The 18,224-nt window shown below is 38.4% G+C and overlaps 1 protein-coding gene across 1 annotated transcript; it reads left to right on the top strand.

Moving 5' to 3' along the window:
* Positions 1-31: 31 nt before the first annotated feature.
* Positions 32-17,706, top strand: SLC39A9 (solute carrier family 39 member 9). Its single transcript, XM_027707935.1, has 8 exons — positions 32-220; positions 434-551; positions 4,352-4,460; positions 8,118-8,309; positions 10,736-10,804; positions 11,916-12,001; positions 13,886-14,020; positions 15,697-17,706. Exons 2-8 carry the CDS (start codon positions 456-458, stop codon positions 15,925-15,927), a joined length of 918 nt encoding a protein of 305 aa, XP_027563736.1. The 5' UTR covers positions 32-220; positions 434-455; the 3' UTR covers positions 15,928-17,706.
* The last annotated feature ends 518 nt before the right edge of the window (positions 17,707-18,224 follow it).

The following is an 18,224-nucleotide window of genomic DNA, read 5'->3' as shown; positions in this document are numbered from 1 at the left end:
CCCGCCATCTTGGGGCCGGGAAGCGCGCGGGGCTGGGCGAGGCGCGGCCCGGCCCGGAAGGGGAAGTTCGGACGTGCCACTCGGGCAGCGGGTGCGGGGCAGGAGCGTCGGTCCCGCAGCGTCTCCTCGTCCCCGCTGTGAGGAGCCGCTTGGGTGCTCGCTGTCCCCCCCCGCCTCCCCTGGGAGCGGCGCGGTGCGGGGGAGGGTTCCACTGGCTCAGGTGAGGGCCGGACCTGCCCGCCGGGAGCAGAGCCCCTCCCGACCCCCGGCCTTGGCGGGTCTCCCCGCGCCCCCTCGGCTGGGGGCACAGCCGGCCGGAGCCACCGGGCGACAGAGACATGGCTAAGAGCCTCTCCTGGGAGCTCGGTGTCAGCACGGGCTAAGGCGTGCGGCCGGGCGAGGTGGAAAAGTTGCTGTTGAATTTCACTTCAAGGGACCGCACAGAAAGCGCCGAAATGGATGACTTCCCCTCCATCTGCCTGCTGTCCCTGGCCATGCTGGTTGCCTGCTATGTGGCAGGAATTATCCCCTTGGCAGTTAATTTTTCCGAGGTAAGACAGCTCCGCCGAACTGCTCGTTGGTTGCTAAGGGAGAAACTAGATGGGGAAATCTCCCAGTAGGAGTTAGCGCTGTCCCTTTGGAAGTCCGGCAACGCTGTTAGGGGCAATGCTGTAACCTTAAAAGGTTTTTAAGGAAGTTCTGAGTGCCATTATATTTTTCATTCAAAGTTGCTGTGTAAAATTATGCTGGTTTCACAGTGTGTATAGAAGCCATTTAAACATGCCAAATTCGAGTCGAGCATCTCTGCTACAGGTGAAGCACAGTCTCAGCATGGAAGGACATGAATAGGAGCTGGACTTGGCTATTCTTAGAATTAGAAGCTTGTGTAAGAAACTGCTGAAGTCAGAGATTATCTCTTCTTATGTGCCTATGGGCTACTCAAATTAAGGCTTTCAAAAACGATTCCAAGAATGTTATCAGAAAACTTTGACTGACAATTTTGTTCACAGCTTGCAATGCTGAAAATTAAATCTTAGCTTTTTGATCACAATACAAGTTCAAGATACTGCCCCGGGTAACTCAAAGCATTCTTTTGGAAAAAAAAAATCTTGGATAAATAAGGTACTGTTGAGGGAGAGGGAGACTTTCATAGATTGGGTGAGTTCTCACGGGATTTTATCATTAAGCATATTTGGTCATTGAGGTGATGACGATTGTTACAGTCTCTGGAAGTCTCCTAATATCCTCTGGTGCCCAAGGGTTTTTTCTCTTTCTCAGTGATGGTTGTTGTATAGAGCTATGGTGTGGTGAGAGTTTAGTTGTTCTAAGGTAGTAAGAGTGCTCTTATGAGAGGTTTCCTGTTTCTCCTGGAAGCAGCGCTGCTTTTGGGAAACAAGATGCTGGAAGAGATGTTACTTTTTCTTCCATCGAGTCAGAGGGTGGGTTGCACCTGTCCTTTGGTCCCATTATTTCTAGGAGGCTTTGGAAGCGGTAGACTCTGAGCAGCGTGGAAGGAAAGGCTGTTCATTTCAAGAACAGTACAAGTCAGCTAAATGAATTGAAACCTAACAATGTATTCTGAAGTCTTCACATAAATATTTGCAGAGTTGTGTTTTGCCAGTGCTTCGTCTGGTGCTTTGATGGACCTTCCCTTATGTGTCTTCAGTGTTGTTGCTTCCTGGGTGTCACTCTTCAAAAGTCACTTCTGCGCTGAAGCCCGTGAAGGGTTTTCTTGTGAATTTGCTGAGAGCACTGCCTTGCATGCTAATAATGTCTCTTTTTTTTATTTAATTTTGCATTTTGTCTTGTATATGTTCAATAGTCATCTGTTTTCTCTGACTTTATATTCAGTGTTGTTTGAAGATAGGGTTCTTGATATGTCTTTATGTGATTTATTTATATCATTGAATCAGCGGTCTCCTAAATCTCTCAAGGCTTCCAGCAGTGCAGGAATACAGATCTGTTGTGGGTCCAAAATTCTCCGTAAGCAGTAATCATGTACTTATTAGCCTTTTGTGTGTGTGGTATTTTACCATCAATGCACATGTGTGCAGTCAAGTTTATTGTAGTATCTTAAGTTCTGAGAAATTCTTGACTCAGTTTTACTCTTGATTTAAATTGGGTATCTTAAGGGTTTGCATGCAGTGCTGGTTTAAAAGAGGAGCAGAATCTCTCTGCAAATTATATACAAATCCTAGCTAATCCTTGAAGTGTCTAATTAGAAGTTAGAATGGTTTTGTTAAAAGTGATTGCTTAGGATTCTGCAACAAAGACAATTTCAAACTGAAATGACTGGTTGGACTATGCGTTCTATAGTTTGCAAAAAGCCCAAGTGAGTTAAAATACCCCTTCCCACTTTATAATTTATAATTTATAATATTTGAGTTGAAAACAAAAGTGAATGCTATACATAATATACCCCAGATGCTGGAGAACAGTGAAATTATTCATTAGTGTTATTACATTCCTTCAGATGAGTTTTTTGCCATGGAACCTATTACTTGTGTTCTGATTTCATGCTATTTTCTATTATTGTAATTAGATTAGGATATCTTTGAAAGTATAAAACTCTGGCAAAGCCAGGTATGACTAAACATTGGTGGTAAAAAGGTACAAACTGTACTGAGCTTCGCCTTATTTCTGTGTGCAGATGTACCCTTTCAGCTTAATCCTAATTTACAGAACTCCGTTGGTCTAATTTAGGGCTAGAAACAACACTGTACCAGTTCTTGAGGCTATTTCTTAAGTTTTAGTCTAAACGCAAAAGTTTAAAAGAAAAGAGTTGTAGCAGTTTGAATGTTTTGGTGATATAACAGAGGCTAGCAGTGTTGTCTGTGAAAGTAGGTATGAGTTTTTTTATATGTTCCAGTAAAAGTTTCAGTGCCATGTAGATGTAAAATAAATACTGAGCGAGAAACAGCTTGCTAATTTGAGGAATTTAAGATTTTTCCCATGGATTTTTAGCACTGTTTACTGTGATGCTCTTGTTTTTTAACAAGAGACACACAAGTGTGTTTCACTGAAATTGTTTGATTTCTTGGATAAAACTATATTACTTTTGCTTATCTGTGTAAGCTGTTATTAAATTTCTGTATTTGCCACATCTAAATATTTTGTACTGAAAAGGAGATGGAGTTTTATCTTGAAACACTAGCTTGTTAGTGTGTATTATTTTCATGGATATTCAAAATTCACAGATGCCCAAGGGAAAGCAAGCAGTACTCTGTATTTGCAGTTGTAATAAATCAGTATTACTTTTGACACTTTTTCCCTTTTTTATGTATGTATGCAAAAAATGCTATAGTGTTGCAGGTAAAAATAATTTTTTTCCCTTGTAAGATACTATGTTTTTGCATAATGATTATGAAAAGTGGATGTTGAAGGCTATCTTTTAACGTAGATTGCCATTGTATAACAATTCACCAAGTATAGTTATTATATATGGCACTATAAGGTGCACGTTTGCAGAAACTTTACAGGTGTTTTCATCTCTTGCATATTACTATTTGAATTTTCCCCAGTAATGCTCCAGTTGTTTCCTTATGGCCACATTTGGCTTGCTTTCAGAAAGTTAGCTGTGCATCTCTCTAGAGCCTCCTACTTCTTCTGTGCAAGTGTTGCCTATTTTGGTGAGACTGAACAATTTGTGTCATTATGGTGCACGAAGGAGGATGGATGGCACAAGAAGGGTATGTGGCAAGTGGTTTCCCATTAATCAGACACTGACTTCTGTGTCCAGGTCCTCAGTAGTTAAAGTTTGTATTTTGGTAGCATTGAGCATGGGAGATGATGATGATGGCTGTGCCACAAAATGTGTGCTACATGGTTGTTATGAGGACCTAGACTCCCGTGATTGCTCCGTGTGATACGAGGGGAGCTCTTACAGAAATTGTGAGAAGTGGCCTCTGCAAACTGTTGTATTTTAGAGTCTATTAGATGTTCATGTAATTGGATTTTAGTATATGGCTTTGACTTAAGCCTGTCACGAGGAAATGAATTGGTAATTTTATTGGTAAAACATAATATAGTGAGTTTGGGAGGAGTGATAAGTCTCTAAGCTTTTTGCCCCAAATTAGAATATAACTAGGAAGATAACCCTAAGTAATAGTACAAGTATTGATAAACTATGTCTGTTTTTTAATCTTGTAGATATTCTTCCCAAAATATGAGTTAAACTGTTATTCTTTGCTATACTATAAAACCATTTTTATGTATTGTTGTTAAAGTTTAATTGCAAATTGTCAATACTAATGTAACAAGTAACCCTCTGTCCTAACCTCTGTTAATAAGGGAGAGTAAAGCAAGCATTTTTTATTCCTAAAGATGATACTTGTTTTGTACTTGCTTGCAGGAGAGGTTGAAGTTGGTGACTGTTCTGGGTGCTGGGCTGCTATGTGGGACTGCCTTGGCTGTCATTGTGCCAGAAGGAGTACATGCACTTTATGAAGATATTTTGGAGGGTAAGAACCAAACGCAGATGGCCTCGCTCAAGGGTTTGCTCTCCATTCAAATTTAGTTCTGAATAGGCTAATTTTCTCCTGTAATGTTATGGCTAGTAGTGAATACAATTGCTGTGAACGTTTGCATTTTTTAAGTTTTTTTCACTAAACGGGGCATACTGTTCACATATGACATCTACAGCTTGCGGTTTAGAGCTACATGGTCTGTAACTTTGTTTAATTTGTGGAGAAAAGAGACCATTACTGCAGAAATATTCCCAGAAGTATTATATTAGTAATATCAGAAGTATTTACCTAGAAAAAAAAGAATTTGTCTGTGGCTTCAGGCTCCATGTCTAACTCACAGTATAAAGACACTGTACAGTCTAAAGACAGTACTATCTAAAGCCAGTCTATCAGTAAAGATTTTTTTTTTATATTTCAAAGGGTCGGAATTAAAGGGGTATTACAGATTTAACTACAAAAATTATTTCTAGTATTTTTCTTAGAAAAGTAGGATATTCAAAGTTAAGCTTGTGAGAACTTAACAGCTTTCTTTTGTTTGTTTTTTTTGTTTGTTTTTTCAAATTCACCTATTTACATAATTAAACCTAGAAAGGTACACCTAAGGGAAACATTGAGGTGTATTCATAGAGCTGGAAAAACAAAAGGAAGAAGGTCTTTGTTTTCCCATTTTCAAGTGTAACTTAACTCTGAGACTGGTTGTTTGCTATCAAGAATTTGAGTGTTTTTCATTGATACAAAAGTAATTTACTGTTACTTCTGTATTTACCCACAGGCCACAGAATAAATAACTTCTAATTTTTGACCTTGTAGGCTAAGAGCCAACAATAAATCATGACTTGGATTATTCTTTGATCATAAACCTCTGTATGTGTGTATTCAAACCTTGGTTTGAGTGCTGCCAGCAGATAAAATTCTTTTGCTGATGTCAGTCCTTTGTTTTGACTCATGAAACTGTATAACCACTGTCAGAGAGATTGCCATGAGTTACACACTATGTTTTACAGCTTGAAATGATCTGAAGCAAACTTAACTTCTTAATATAGATGACAACAATCTTGTGTGGTCTGAAGTAATTTTATCTTGTTCAGCGAAGATATGTTTGAAATCTTGCAAGGGCTACCAAGCCTATTCTGATGTGCTTTGACTGTAGCAAAGGCACTGTGACAACATTTTGTACAGTGGGATGAATGTACACTTGTGTCTCATCCAATAAGATATGTGAATACTCCAGCAAGAATATGACTCGCTAGAGTAAGTCAAATTTTTGGTGTTAATGTCTAAAATGTCTGAAGACTAGTGGCCAACAAAAAGACCTCCCCTGATACAACTTCTAATATCTGACCTAAACCTCCCCTGACACAACTTCAGGCCGTTCCCTTAGGTCCTGACACTGGATCTTGAGGTTCTTTTCTGCAAAGCTGCTTTTCTGATTGTTGTCTCCCAGCGTGTAAAGGTATCTGGGGTTATTTCTCTCCATGTTCAGATCTTAAGAGAAAATGCAGTTCAAGGATTTGAACATGATGAGAGTCCTCTTCATGTTATACTGCTAACAGTTGCTTTGGGAGGGAAGAGAAATTAATGTGTCACCTGCATCCTTGTATTGGACTGTGATGCACTGGAGCTTTGCACGTAGGTTGTCTGTTTTCACTTCTTATTCGAAGAATAAATTTCTCTTGAGTTTGAATGTAAATACAGGCCAGTTGCTTCTGTGAATAACTGTGTTCTAAGTGTAGGGAAAGGACAGGAGACTTTATGAGAACAATTACCATTAGAGATTGCAATACCATCATTAGGTCTATCAGAGAAGCATAGAAGAACCATTGTCTTAGTAGCACATTAAAAGGGTTTACAAATGTTAATTGAGCCTGCCAAATGTGATTATTAAGCGTGTTCCCTGTTCTATAGTGGAGGCACTTGTACGTGAATGGTAGGTAGTTCAGTGCTTTGCAGAATAGCATGCAACTCAAACATCTGGCTTGAGGTATCAGTTGGGGAAGTAGATCTACTATCTCTTCTCCCATTGGAAACACTTGAGTAATACTGTTTGCAAAGCACCTTACCTGCTGTGGAAGTACAACTATGTATAATAACAAGATTGCCAAGGAACATTAAATGCCTCTTCTGTATCACTCAAGGGGTTTTCTAGCCTGATGTCCTATCTCTACCAGGGGCCATAAGGGGAAATACAAAAAAAGGAAAAGAATATGTGGTTCATATGAGCAGTGTCTGAATCCAAGAGGTCAAATATTACTGTGCTCTATATGGTAGTTGAGAACTTAATTCAAAATTTTCTATTCCTGGTCTTTGGTTGTACCTTTTTAACAGTGTATTTCTGCATGCAGTTGGGAGAAGAAGGCTTTGCCATGATTATTCACTTGTATCAGCTGGAAACAATACTTAAAATTTTGCTAAAAAATAGCTGTATTAAATCTCTTTCACATAAATGTATTAAGGCAACTCTTACCAATCTTTGCTGACCAATACTGAAGAAGCTATGTACTTCTGGACATCTCCCACTGTGTCAGATGGGATTGCAGAAGCAGATGTTTCCTATGGTCATAAGCAAGGTTGGAGGATCTTGTGCATCTGTCTTGGGAGCTTCTAGGCCAAAGACTACTAGAAATGTTAAGTGCGTGTGCTGGAAAAACTTTCTCTTTCAAGCCTGTGTAAATTCAGAGTGAGTGATGCAATTTATGTTGAAATTGGTGGGAATTTTGTGTGGTATTTGCTTGTGATAAAGATCACATATGCTGGGTAAATGGCAGTCTGTAAAAGTTGGTAAAGTTATAATATTACATCTCTGCTTTTTAAAAGTCATTGCAGGTGGAGACATTTGTCTCTGTTACTAATCTATGAAATATTTGAAAACATTTTAAAATTATGAACTGTGCATCAAATAAAGCATTTTCTACACAGAAACGTAATTAAAAATCTGTTGAGACATCATGTTTTCCATTCTTAGACTTTAGAGTCATTTGGAGCTCATCTGATTTCAGGGTAGCTCAGTGAGGTGAAGTAAATGTCTTGGGGAGGGCATGGACAAACTTGAATAGCTTGTGTGGGGAAAGGAAACAACCAGACAACATTCAACCCCAGGGCTTGGACTTTGGGTTTTTAGGATGGTACTGACATTTGTAGGTTGGTTTGCTTGACTTAACTGTTGTTTTAGTTCGTATCAATGGAGTGTATCAATACTAACTTATGTCTCGAAGTATCAGTTAATCTGCGTAAAGATTGTATTCAGTCTTTTAGTGGATGCAACCTATTTTATCTCATCTTTTGTTTTCTCACTTAAATGAAGATTATTAAGTAACTCCTTGAGAGTATCACTGAATATTGACAAAATTGGCAACTTCAATTATAAAGGGAATTATACAGCAATTTTTATCAATTAATTTGTATTTAAAGTGCAGCATTTAAACAAAGTAGCCTGGCTTATCATGTGTTAATGCTTTACTTGCTTTTCCATGCTGAAGATGTATGAGGAGAGACCAACCAGCCTTCCCGAAAAAGATCGTGTAAGAAGGACCTTAAATAAGGGCTTCTGTGTGTTGTCCAAGAAAGTGTGAGGAAGGCTTTCAGCAAAGGAGGAAAAAGGTGGCTGTGTCATGTTTAGTCCCATCTCCTAATCTATTTGCTTGCCTGTCACAGGGAAGCATCACCCGGCAAGCGAGATGCAGCGAGTGATTGAGTCTGAGAATGTAGCAAAAGTCGCGGTTGTACCTGAGCATGGCCATGACCATTCCAGGTTGCATGCCTACATCGGTGTATCCCTTGTCCTCGGCTTTGTCTTCATGCTATTGGTGGATCAGATAGGCAGCTCTCATGTGCACTCTACAGATGGTGAGTAAAGATTCAATAAGATTGAATGAGATTTGTTAATTCATTTTAATTACCATGTTGCGATTTTTTTTTTTTTTTGACTGCTACCAGATTTAATTTGTCCAGAGTGTTTCAGTAGGTGCTTTACAAACATAAATCAGGGTCCATGTGAAATGTTTATGCTGAAACTATATCCTGAAATTCAGCATAGTTTGAGAGCTTGCTTCTCTAACATGAAATAACAGTATGAGCACATATGGTGTGGGGGTGAAGGGTAACTTGACACTTGAGTTATTGTCTGTTTTACAGTATCACCCATAGGAGATTTCTTTGGCTTTCCAAAAAACTTCAGGTTAGTCTTATATTCATTTGTTTTTTCCCACATAATTGTCATACATATAGGTGAACTTTGCAAAGAACAAGTTATCTTAAGTAAGAATGCAGAAATGATTAGAGGTAAGCTCTGGTCCTTTACTGGAACTGCACAGCTGGACCTCCCACACTAGTCTAGAGCTTCACAAAGCATATCTCCTGCTTTGTCTAAAGGTTTGTCAACTTCTTGCAAGACTACAGTTGCCTTTGTTTACTGCCTGAGGCTTAATACTCAGACTGTCACTTGAAATACACTAAAGGTGTTCTGTCATTTGAGAAGGTATTTTATTGCCTTTAGCTGCTCATTTTCTCCCCCATAATTGCCTCTAATGGTGGAATTTGGCCCTCAAAAATTAAGGAATTGATCTTAAAGGAGAAGTAAAACACACAAAGGAAGGGGGGATATGTTTTGGTGGGATTCTTGGCAGTTCACAGTGCAGCTGTGCAAATGCTTGTATGGGATTAATGTGGTAGGACAGATGGAAGGCCAGTGCAGGGGCTGTGTCACCCTTGTGCTCCTGAAGAAGTGTAAATGGAGCCACAGCCATGGCTAGCTGATTTTCAAAGCTTTTAAAAGGAAACAAGGGCAGTAAGGATGTCAGGAAGATGCAGTTGAGCAACTGTCAGAAGAATCCTTGGTTTGTACAGGTTATAATCCTTTTCTATGTTTCTGATCATAGCAAATACCAGAAGAAAACTGACTGTGTCTGTGTTAGATATACACAGTATAAAATAGGATATTAAGTAAAGTTTTATCTAGCCTGTACCTCTGTCACTGGAAATGAAGTAGTGTTTTTGTAATGTTTTTTAAAGCTGCTGGAGAAAAACACTTTTCTCTTGAAGCAATGTCTTGCAGTTTTGTTATCTCCCAAGTGGCTAGATATTACTTTGTCTAAACTAGAAAAATTCTGTAGGCCAGAATGGAGGTATGATGTAAAATGTGGCTCTCTTTGAGTGTGTTTAGTATTGGTCAATCCAAAACAAATTTAAAGGAAATGTTCTTAGTGAGTATCTCCTCATGTTTGACATGAGTATACCATTGCTGTCAGCCAAGTGCAGTTTATGGAATTAATTTCTCATACAGGCTCTCCTTGATTCAAAAGATCAAGTTGGCCAGAGAGAATGCAAAATTTTTTAGCCAGTTCACGACTCACTGGGCAACTTTATGGGTGCCTGGGCAGGAAGAGAGACTGGAGGGTGAGAGGACAGGCAGGAGAAAAGGAACAGAAATACAATTTCTGTTTTGACAGCAGTGCAGACGTAGTAAAGCAGCTGTGTAAGTGTGCTTTCAGTCATCTTATTGACCACTAGTATAATTCCATAATGGCTGTTCAACCATCTGGAATTAAACAGTTGAATAGTAAGATATATCTATACTTGTGTAAGACTTACCCGCTCTGTTCATTGCAGTGATTCTTTGTAACAGTTTCACCACTTACTGTGTAGTGGTGGATATTGTCCTGTTGTGCTGCGTAATGAGCTAACTTGCCAATGTCCTCAGACAATTCTGGGCAAAACGCTGGATCTCAAACTGCACTGGCTGCATTTCTGCTCTGTGGTGTATAATACTGGAGGGTAATCTTTGCAACTGCTGCCATGACAGTTTCTGCTTACTAGAAACTGCCAGAGAATCAGTTTAATAGAAACTGCCCCAGTCGGTCACCTGAAGGAAACTGCCAACATTGAGCTATGTTGGGAAAAATCATCCCGACTCTTGAAGCAGCTGTGGATTTTTGGGATGCAAGCTTTTCTTTCTCTTGGTAGCACAGACCTTTAACATTTAGTTTCAGGAGATTAAGAGAAACATCTGCTTCTGCCTATGTCAGTGATCCTATAAATTGCAAAGAATTGTTTATGAGTCTGTCACTTGTTTGTTGGCAGAACTTCAGCTGATTTGAAGGTGTTAAGTATCAAACTATTTTACGGTAAATCTATTGCAGAAATACAGAATTTGGTAGTTTTTAATGTAACTGCCTAAGCAGCCGGTAGAGACATGTGCAGTGATACTTAATTTTCTTCCAGCATAATTTATGTATTTGATCCCTTTATATTAACTTTTCTCATGATTGTTTCAGATCCAGAAGCTGCAAGATCAGGCAACTCCAAGATCACCACAACACTGGGACTAGTAGTCCATGCTGCAGGTAACGTGGGATCTATTGTTAGTGCTTGACAATGACATCCATTGCTGTGTGGGTCATCTTTGGATGTGATGGACACACTTGGGTTTTGCATTTGAAGGTCACTTTTTATTAAAAAAAAAAAAAGGCAGAGCAGAGAGAACTAAGGATATTCCCAGAATTAACTGGGAAAATACCTGTTCTCAGATGTTCTACAGAGTTTTATTTGGGTACGGTATTTTCAATCTTTTATTTTTCCCATTTGAAAGGTTGTGTGATGCTCATTCTCTGCCTCTTCAGTTCCTTTGCTGGCTCCTCTAGCTGCTGAATTTCAGTACGTGCTAACACATTTGATAAATAGTATGAAACACCTTTGGGTTTGCTTGTTGGTTCACCTGTGGTTTTTTTTAAAAATACTAATTTAAAAAATAGTATCTTGTAGAAAAAAAGACATAAGGTGGAGCACAAAGATTTAACTGAAACACAGTCTGACTTGCAAGGACGAACTGTGCATGTGTTGCAGTCAACCCATGCAGAAATAATTAGATCATTGTAATTCTTGATTGATTTGTAGTATAAATATGATGCTTTTTAATCTTCTGCTGAGGGTTGCTGTCTAGAGAAGTCAGATGTTGATCAAAAAGATACTTCTTCACTAAACAAAGTGTCTATATATTAAGGAATAATATTGTATCCATTTTCTGTTTCATTTAGACAATATATTTATGTTAAATGATAAAAAATTATTATTTACAATAGTTATATTTGAAAAATCATTTAGAGGGTAATAATAAAACAGATTTTTTTTTATTTAGACAGGAAGCTTGTTTTACTACAGAGACTAAAACAACTAAACTTGTTACCTAGTTCTAATTTGAAAGGATGTATCAATACTGAGTAGATTCTCAGTATGGTTTTCATGATCTTGGGAAATATAAGACAGCTCCTGTTGAGGGTTGTCTGATATTCTGAAATCTTGTGGCTTAACAAACAAAGGCAAGTGTTGGGTTGCTGTTGTTAATGGCATTTTGAATAACAGAACTTCTGAAATCAACATGGTTTTTACTGTCAGCCGTTGAGGGGGTGGGGAAGCTCATGTGGAGGAATAATCCATGAATTTGCACTCCTTTTTCAGCTGATGGTGTTGCATTGGGTGCAGCAGCTTCTACTTCTCAGACTAGTGTCCAGTTGATAGTGTTTGTTGCAATTATGTTGCACAAGGTAAGTCATCATCCAAAAAAATCTTACTTGCTCTTCAAAAGGCTACTAAAGCACAGAGGAATTGCTAAAGATCTAGAGTTTCCTCAGTGATGTAATACAGAAATGTTTAATGCCATTGAAATAAACAGGTTAATAGTACAGTTTCAGGGACCAAAAAGCACTGGTATGATGTATGACGGAAAAACAAATGATTGATGCTAAGTCTGAATGGGGTACAAATGAAAGAGAAATCTGACCGCCTACTGCCTACCTTGGTTGCAGTGGTTGGGACGAGTCTCCCAAAGTCTCCCAAAAGTAAGGAGAGAATAATAGCTCGTGAAGAAATGTCAGCTTCACACTTCTTCAGAAGCTAGTGTGGTAGTGTTTGGTTGTTTTAACAAACAAAAGCCCTATAGATTCCTACTGCTGTAAGAGATGTATCCAGAGAAGTGAAGCACAGAATATATGCTAGGGCATTAAAGGAGGAAAAGCAGTTTTATGCTGATTACAAGCCTTTTGACAAGTTCTTAAGAAAATGGAAAGGATATTTGTTTTGAAGCGTTTTAGTGTTTAAAGGGTTAGTCTTTTGAAACCACTCAATATCAGTGTACTAAGTTACAACTTCTAGTTACCTCTGTTATTGTAGTCGTTTCAACATCAGTCGTATACCATGACTGCAGGAAAAAAAATTAAATATGTTTCTGCTGGTAACAAGCAAACAATAGCTCTTGAAGATGGGAAGATCTTTCCTTAATACTTGTGCAAATGTATAGGCTCTAAATATACACGGGCAGATGCCTATTTGCCTTATGGTAACACATGCATGGATTACAGTAGTTACTCATACATTATTGAATAACTTGCTTGTATAATTACATGTTCAAAATGTTAGAGAACCCACATCCAGTATGTCTTTTCTTCAATGTTCATACAAGAAACTGTGGCTTATGTAACCCTCTTCTGAGGTGGCGATGTCAACGTCGCATCTTGTGTGAAGCTTAATTTATGGCTGTTGCTAATTGAAACTTTTGTTATTCTTAATGTTCAAATTAACTGACTTCTGAAATTGTACAAATTTAGAAGAGGAAAATTACTCCTATGAAATATTTGGTATTGGAAGGGAAATGTATTTCTTCTCTGGTGTCTTTTTCCTGCTCTTATCCTGATTGATGCTTTTGTCTTTCTCATCTTTTTTCTTTTGCTCATGGTTTCCATCTTCTATGTTTTAAAAAAAAATTACATATAAAAATACTCAATGCATTTTAGCGTCCTGCATAAAAAATGTCAGGGTGTATTGCTATTGTCTTCATGCAAGCAAACATATAGTAAATTTCGTGAGTATGAGCTATGCCTTTTGGATAAGAAACTGGATGCCAGCAGAGAGAGAAGGGATTATTTGTTTGCTACCTGGTGGGAACAGGAATGAAACTGAATGATGAACTAATCAAAAGATCTCTTAAGTCTTTGTTAACATGGAGGCTGACAGTTACCTGTCTTTGGGCAATTTTTTCCCTCCTTGTGTTAATTTTAGAATTTTTCTGCTGTAGATAAAGAAACTCTATCTAAGGATGTGTAGTAGTAACAAGAAAAGAAATTACCTAAATTAATGTAAACTTGGAGATTATAGCAATGACTCAAATCAGAATGAACATTTTAATATTTATAATGACTACACAGGTATATGTTTTCTGAGAGCCAGAGTGTGAGTTTCCATTAGGTACAGTTATTAAGATGGGGCGGTCTGCAGAACTGACTGTTGGTTTGGGTTAGCTGCAACATACTAGTGCTCATCCTGAATTTCTTCCAATTCAGTACATTTCATAGTAAGTTGTATTTCAACTTTTTCTCATATTTCAGGGGGTTTTAGAAAGTATTGTATTACCAGCATGTATTGTTTTTTTGCAGGCACCAGCTGCCTTTGGCCTGGTTTCCTTCCTGATGCATGCGGGGCTAGAACGGAATCGAATTAGAAAACACTTGCTGGTCTTTGCATTGGCAGCACCTGTTATGTCGATGGTGACATACCTAGGGCTAAGCAAGGTAGGTCTGTGATCTTATTCTGCCCAAAATCTAGCTTAGTGCTGGAGTTTGGGGAAAGGAATATCATGATTTTCATATAACAAAATTCCAAACTGCTTGAAAAGTTTAGCAGAATGGAGATTTTAAAAAAAGTTGATGAATGCAGCATGAATGCACAAAACAAATAACCCATGCTTTCCATCAGAATCAGTGACATAACACCTTTACAGAGTTTTGTATAGCTTTTTTAAAAGTCTGATATCTGTCTTTTCTACTTTCTGCTGCTCCCCACTGAGAACAACTTACTCATATACCAGGCTTTACCAGATGCCTACTTAACTATGTAATTTTCAGCATTGTTGCATGCATTCTTCTTTTAATGTGCAGGTAGAAAATAATCTTTGCTAGTTTCCCCTACCATCCCAGAAGTGGTCTTCTGTGTTCAAAGTCTGTGTCAGAAGTTGAATCCTCAGCTAGAACAGCCTTTTTGCCTCTCTTACTCCTTAAAGCATAGTCTTGTCTTGAGTCTATACAACAAATGGCCTGTGAAATGAGCCACTGCACGTGGGTTATCATCTCTGTCCTCATTAAATGTTTCTGCTTCTTATAGCATATCTTTTGACAGTCCTGTATTTCCAAATTGCTGTGGGTCATGCTGGTGACACACTGTGGGGATGTGTTGTAAAGAGTATAACGTGATCTCACAAAACCCAAGGCATGAGAGGAAAGATTAAATAAATTATCCGGGCTAATCCCTTTACTTGCCAGAGAGGAATTATATTTGACGTTACAGTGCAAGAGGCAACAGAAAAAAGGGTTGGGTTTGTAAATGGAAATAAGAATTCTGTTTGAGCATTCTTTTGAAGCATGCTCATCAAGAGTTGTTTGCATTTTGCACTTCAGAAAGAACAGAGATTTGATAAGGCATCAGGGCTGTCACAGGAGTTTTATAGTTCCAGATGAAGATGTATCTTTGCTCTTTGAAAAAATGACCCAAGAATATACCAGAGAACTAAGATCACACCTGAGCTGAAAAGTGTTCAAGAAGCATGTGAATCTGATATGAGTGGGTTTGCATTTCATTACATTTACTGATGTGTAGCATGATCTTAATCCTAGTATGAATGTGAAGAGGTGCTCAGTTTTGATCCAGAAGTTGCATTTCTTCATGAAGTTTGCATGGAAATTCTGGAAAAGTTTTGGGGGTTTCCTTCTACATACAAATGAAATATTGAATGAGTGATGATTTGGGACTTGGCTCTGAACACCAGATATTTAAAGGCTAACATCTTATTTGAACCCTTTGTTTAGAAAAAAGGGGGAAAAAAAAGTCAATCTTGAATATTCTTCCTAAAATTTTTGGCTTTGCAATATCAACTTTATTTTTTTCGAAACATGTTTTATATGTTGTGAGATGGTCAAACAAGATGCTTCTGCACAGACTGTGACTTTTTTCTTTTGCAAGAAGTCCAAAGTGAAGCAACTTGGATGAGGAGTGTCTTTCTGCCCCCCACAACTTTAGAGTGCCTGTTACTACATGTAAGGTGCAAGACACAAAAGAACATGCTAAACCATTGTCATTGCGAGAGAAGAGAGTTCATAGAAATCCTGTTGTGTCTGGACACTTACAGAATTTTTTTTTTTGTTACTCATTGAAGAACTTCCACTTATCCTCACTTTTGCTCTTTGTGTTTCAGAGTAGCAAAGAAGCTCTTTCAGAAGTCAATGCCACTGGAGTTGCTATGCTGTTTTCTGCTGGGACTTTTCTTTACGTTGCTACAGTTCATGTCCTTCCAGAAGTAGGAGGAATTGCTCATAGCCACAAACCTGAAACAACTGGAGGAAAAGGACTCAGTCGTCTGGAGGTGGCAGCCCTAGTATTAGGATGCCTTATTCCTCTAGTTTTGTCTATTGGACACCATCACTAAATGCTCAGATTTCACTGTTCTTCTCCTCGATCTGACATGAGCAGTAAAATGTCGGCTGCTCCCTTTACCATTGTCTCTTACCCATCATCCATCCCATGCACTGTATGGAGTTCAGAGGGAATCTTGATTGCAAAATGAGGAATACTAGGAAAGTTTTTAGTGTAGCAAAATGTACTTTGGCAGCCTCACATAAATTCTATGTAACTTTCTCTTCTGAAGACATTTGCTATTTTAATTGCTACTTCTGGCCCTATTCTCAGGGAAGATGGAATTTGAAGTTTAAGGAAGGTAAGCAGGGAAGAACATAGCGACTCATCACGAAATTGCAATCACCAAAGTATCCTGCAGTTCAACTTTCACAGCTGAGGGCAAAACTCACGGATTGCTGCATTATGAAAGATTGAAGTCTTACTGATGAAGAAGGGGGCTCTGCTCTATTGGTTCTACGCTGTCCTGGCGACATAACTGGTCCTTGTGTTGTTCATCACTAATTGTATTGCAGCAATGGGCTACACTTGGAACTCTGGATAACACTGCTATTGTCACAGAAGTGTCACTTGATAGGAAAGAAATTATGTAGACAAAGTGTAGGATTAGACTAAGAATCAGCCAGTTAAGAAAGTGCAAATGAATTTTGCAGTGTATTCCATTATTTAAGACAAAGGATAGAAGCAAGGAGAACAGTGTTTTGATTGTTTATGCAATGGTTAATAAATTCTAAAAAGGCACTGTTTCTTGGGAGATGGTCTTCTTCCAAGTCAGTCATGTGTTAAGCACCAAAAATGTTAGCAGGAATTACATCTTGGGTACTATGATTACACTACTGCTTCTATTGAGAGAAATACCCATAGTGCCCTTTGAAATAGAGCTGTTCTGGGCTCTGGGGAGTAGAAATCTGATGGATACAGCAGTTAAGGGACCAGAGAACTTTACTAGCTCATTTTCAAAAGTCCAAACTGCTGAAATCAGTGGAGGGCTGTGTGAGTTTTTCACTAAATAAAAGGTATAAAGGATAATGAAACTAGATGTTTAGTTAAATATTTATGCTGCAGATAGAGTACAAAGTGTTTCTAAAGCAGTTCTGAACAAAAAAACCCCAACAAACAAAAAACCAAACTGGTGGGTTCCAGTGGACTTGTTAGACATTTTCTTCTTCCTTTGGGAATTGTTCATTCGCCTCTTACTGAGAAGCATTAGTTTTAGTGAATCTACTGAAGGACTTATTGCCAATTCCTGATGTCCCTCACTGCAGAGGAGTGGTAAAAGAGCCCTCCATTTCCCAGGCACAGCTTTGTCTTGTCAGGCACCATTTTTCTTATGCGGAATATATTATACTCTTAATAACTGTAGTGCATTGAAAAGTCAGGAATTCTTGACATGTACAGAATCAACATAACATTCTTTCTTTAGGGGAAAACTTTTTAATGCCATACCTGTTTTAAACTGTACTTTGTCTGCACTTTTTAAAGATAACATTGCCAAATGTATTTTTCTTTTTGATTGTTTTTTTGTTTGAAATGAATTGTCAAGGCTTGAAATATCTTCTTAACTGAAGTGCTTCTTGTTTCCATTTGAATGAGTGTCTGGTTCTGATGCCATTTATTACTTATACTACACAGCCCATTGTGCCTCATAACTTCTTCACATTTTTGTCATTGTTCTGTTTGTCTGTTAGTTCAGTAATGGGTATGGCCTGGCTCTTGGACTACTGGTTGCTTTGTCTGTTGGCTTTCTAACAATACGGATGTATCCCAGGATTGAACCTAGTATTGATTCCCAGGACAGCTTTTTTATTTGTGTGTTTTACTACATAAAATCCATGCAAAATTATTAAAAATCATTTTTCCCCATGAGACAGTATTTTCAGGTAGAATTGGTGTTTCAGGCCTAAACAAGCATTTTTTACATTAGACCTTCAATACTGTGTTCTGAAAAGCCACTGCAAAATTAATGACGTGGATGAGATCCTCTCCTGTGCATTCTTAAATGGTGTTGTTTGGTTTTTTACAACATATATATGCAACTAGTAAGTTACTGGTTAAAAAAGTTCAGTGAAACAGGTTTCTAGCATGTGCAAATGATACACAGGGATGTTTACACCAGAGGTCCCAGTGTCCTTCCTGATTTCTCACTGGTTAATTTCTTCCTTGATAATCTCAGTATTTTACCTTGCTTAATTTTTCCATATAAGTGTTTCCAAACCTGGAGGGTTTGCAAGAGCAGTAACAGAAGCAGGAGATAGCTTAGTGCAGCACTAGGTGCTGATGTTTAGTAAAGCAGTAAGTTTTTATTCTTTA

Source organism: Neopelma chrysocephalum, unplaced genomic scaffold, assembly GCF_003984885.1.
Source record: "Neopelma chrysocephalum unplaced genomic scaffold, ASM398488v2 Primary Assembly neopelma1_24, whole genome shotgun sequence".
Taxonomy (NCBI): domain Eukaryota; kingdom Metazoa; phylum Chordata; class Aves; order Passeriformes; family Pipridae; genus Neopelma; species Neopelma chrysocephalum.
Note: the sequence above shows the minus strand (reverse complement) of the source record. Positions and strands in the feature narration are given on the sequence as shown.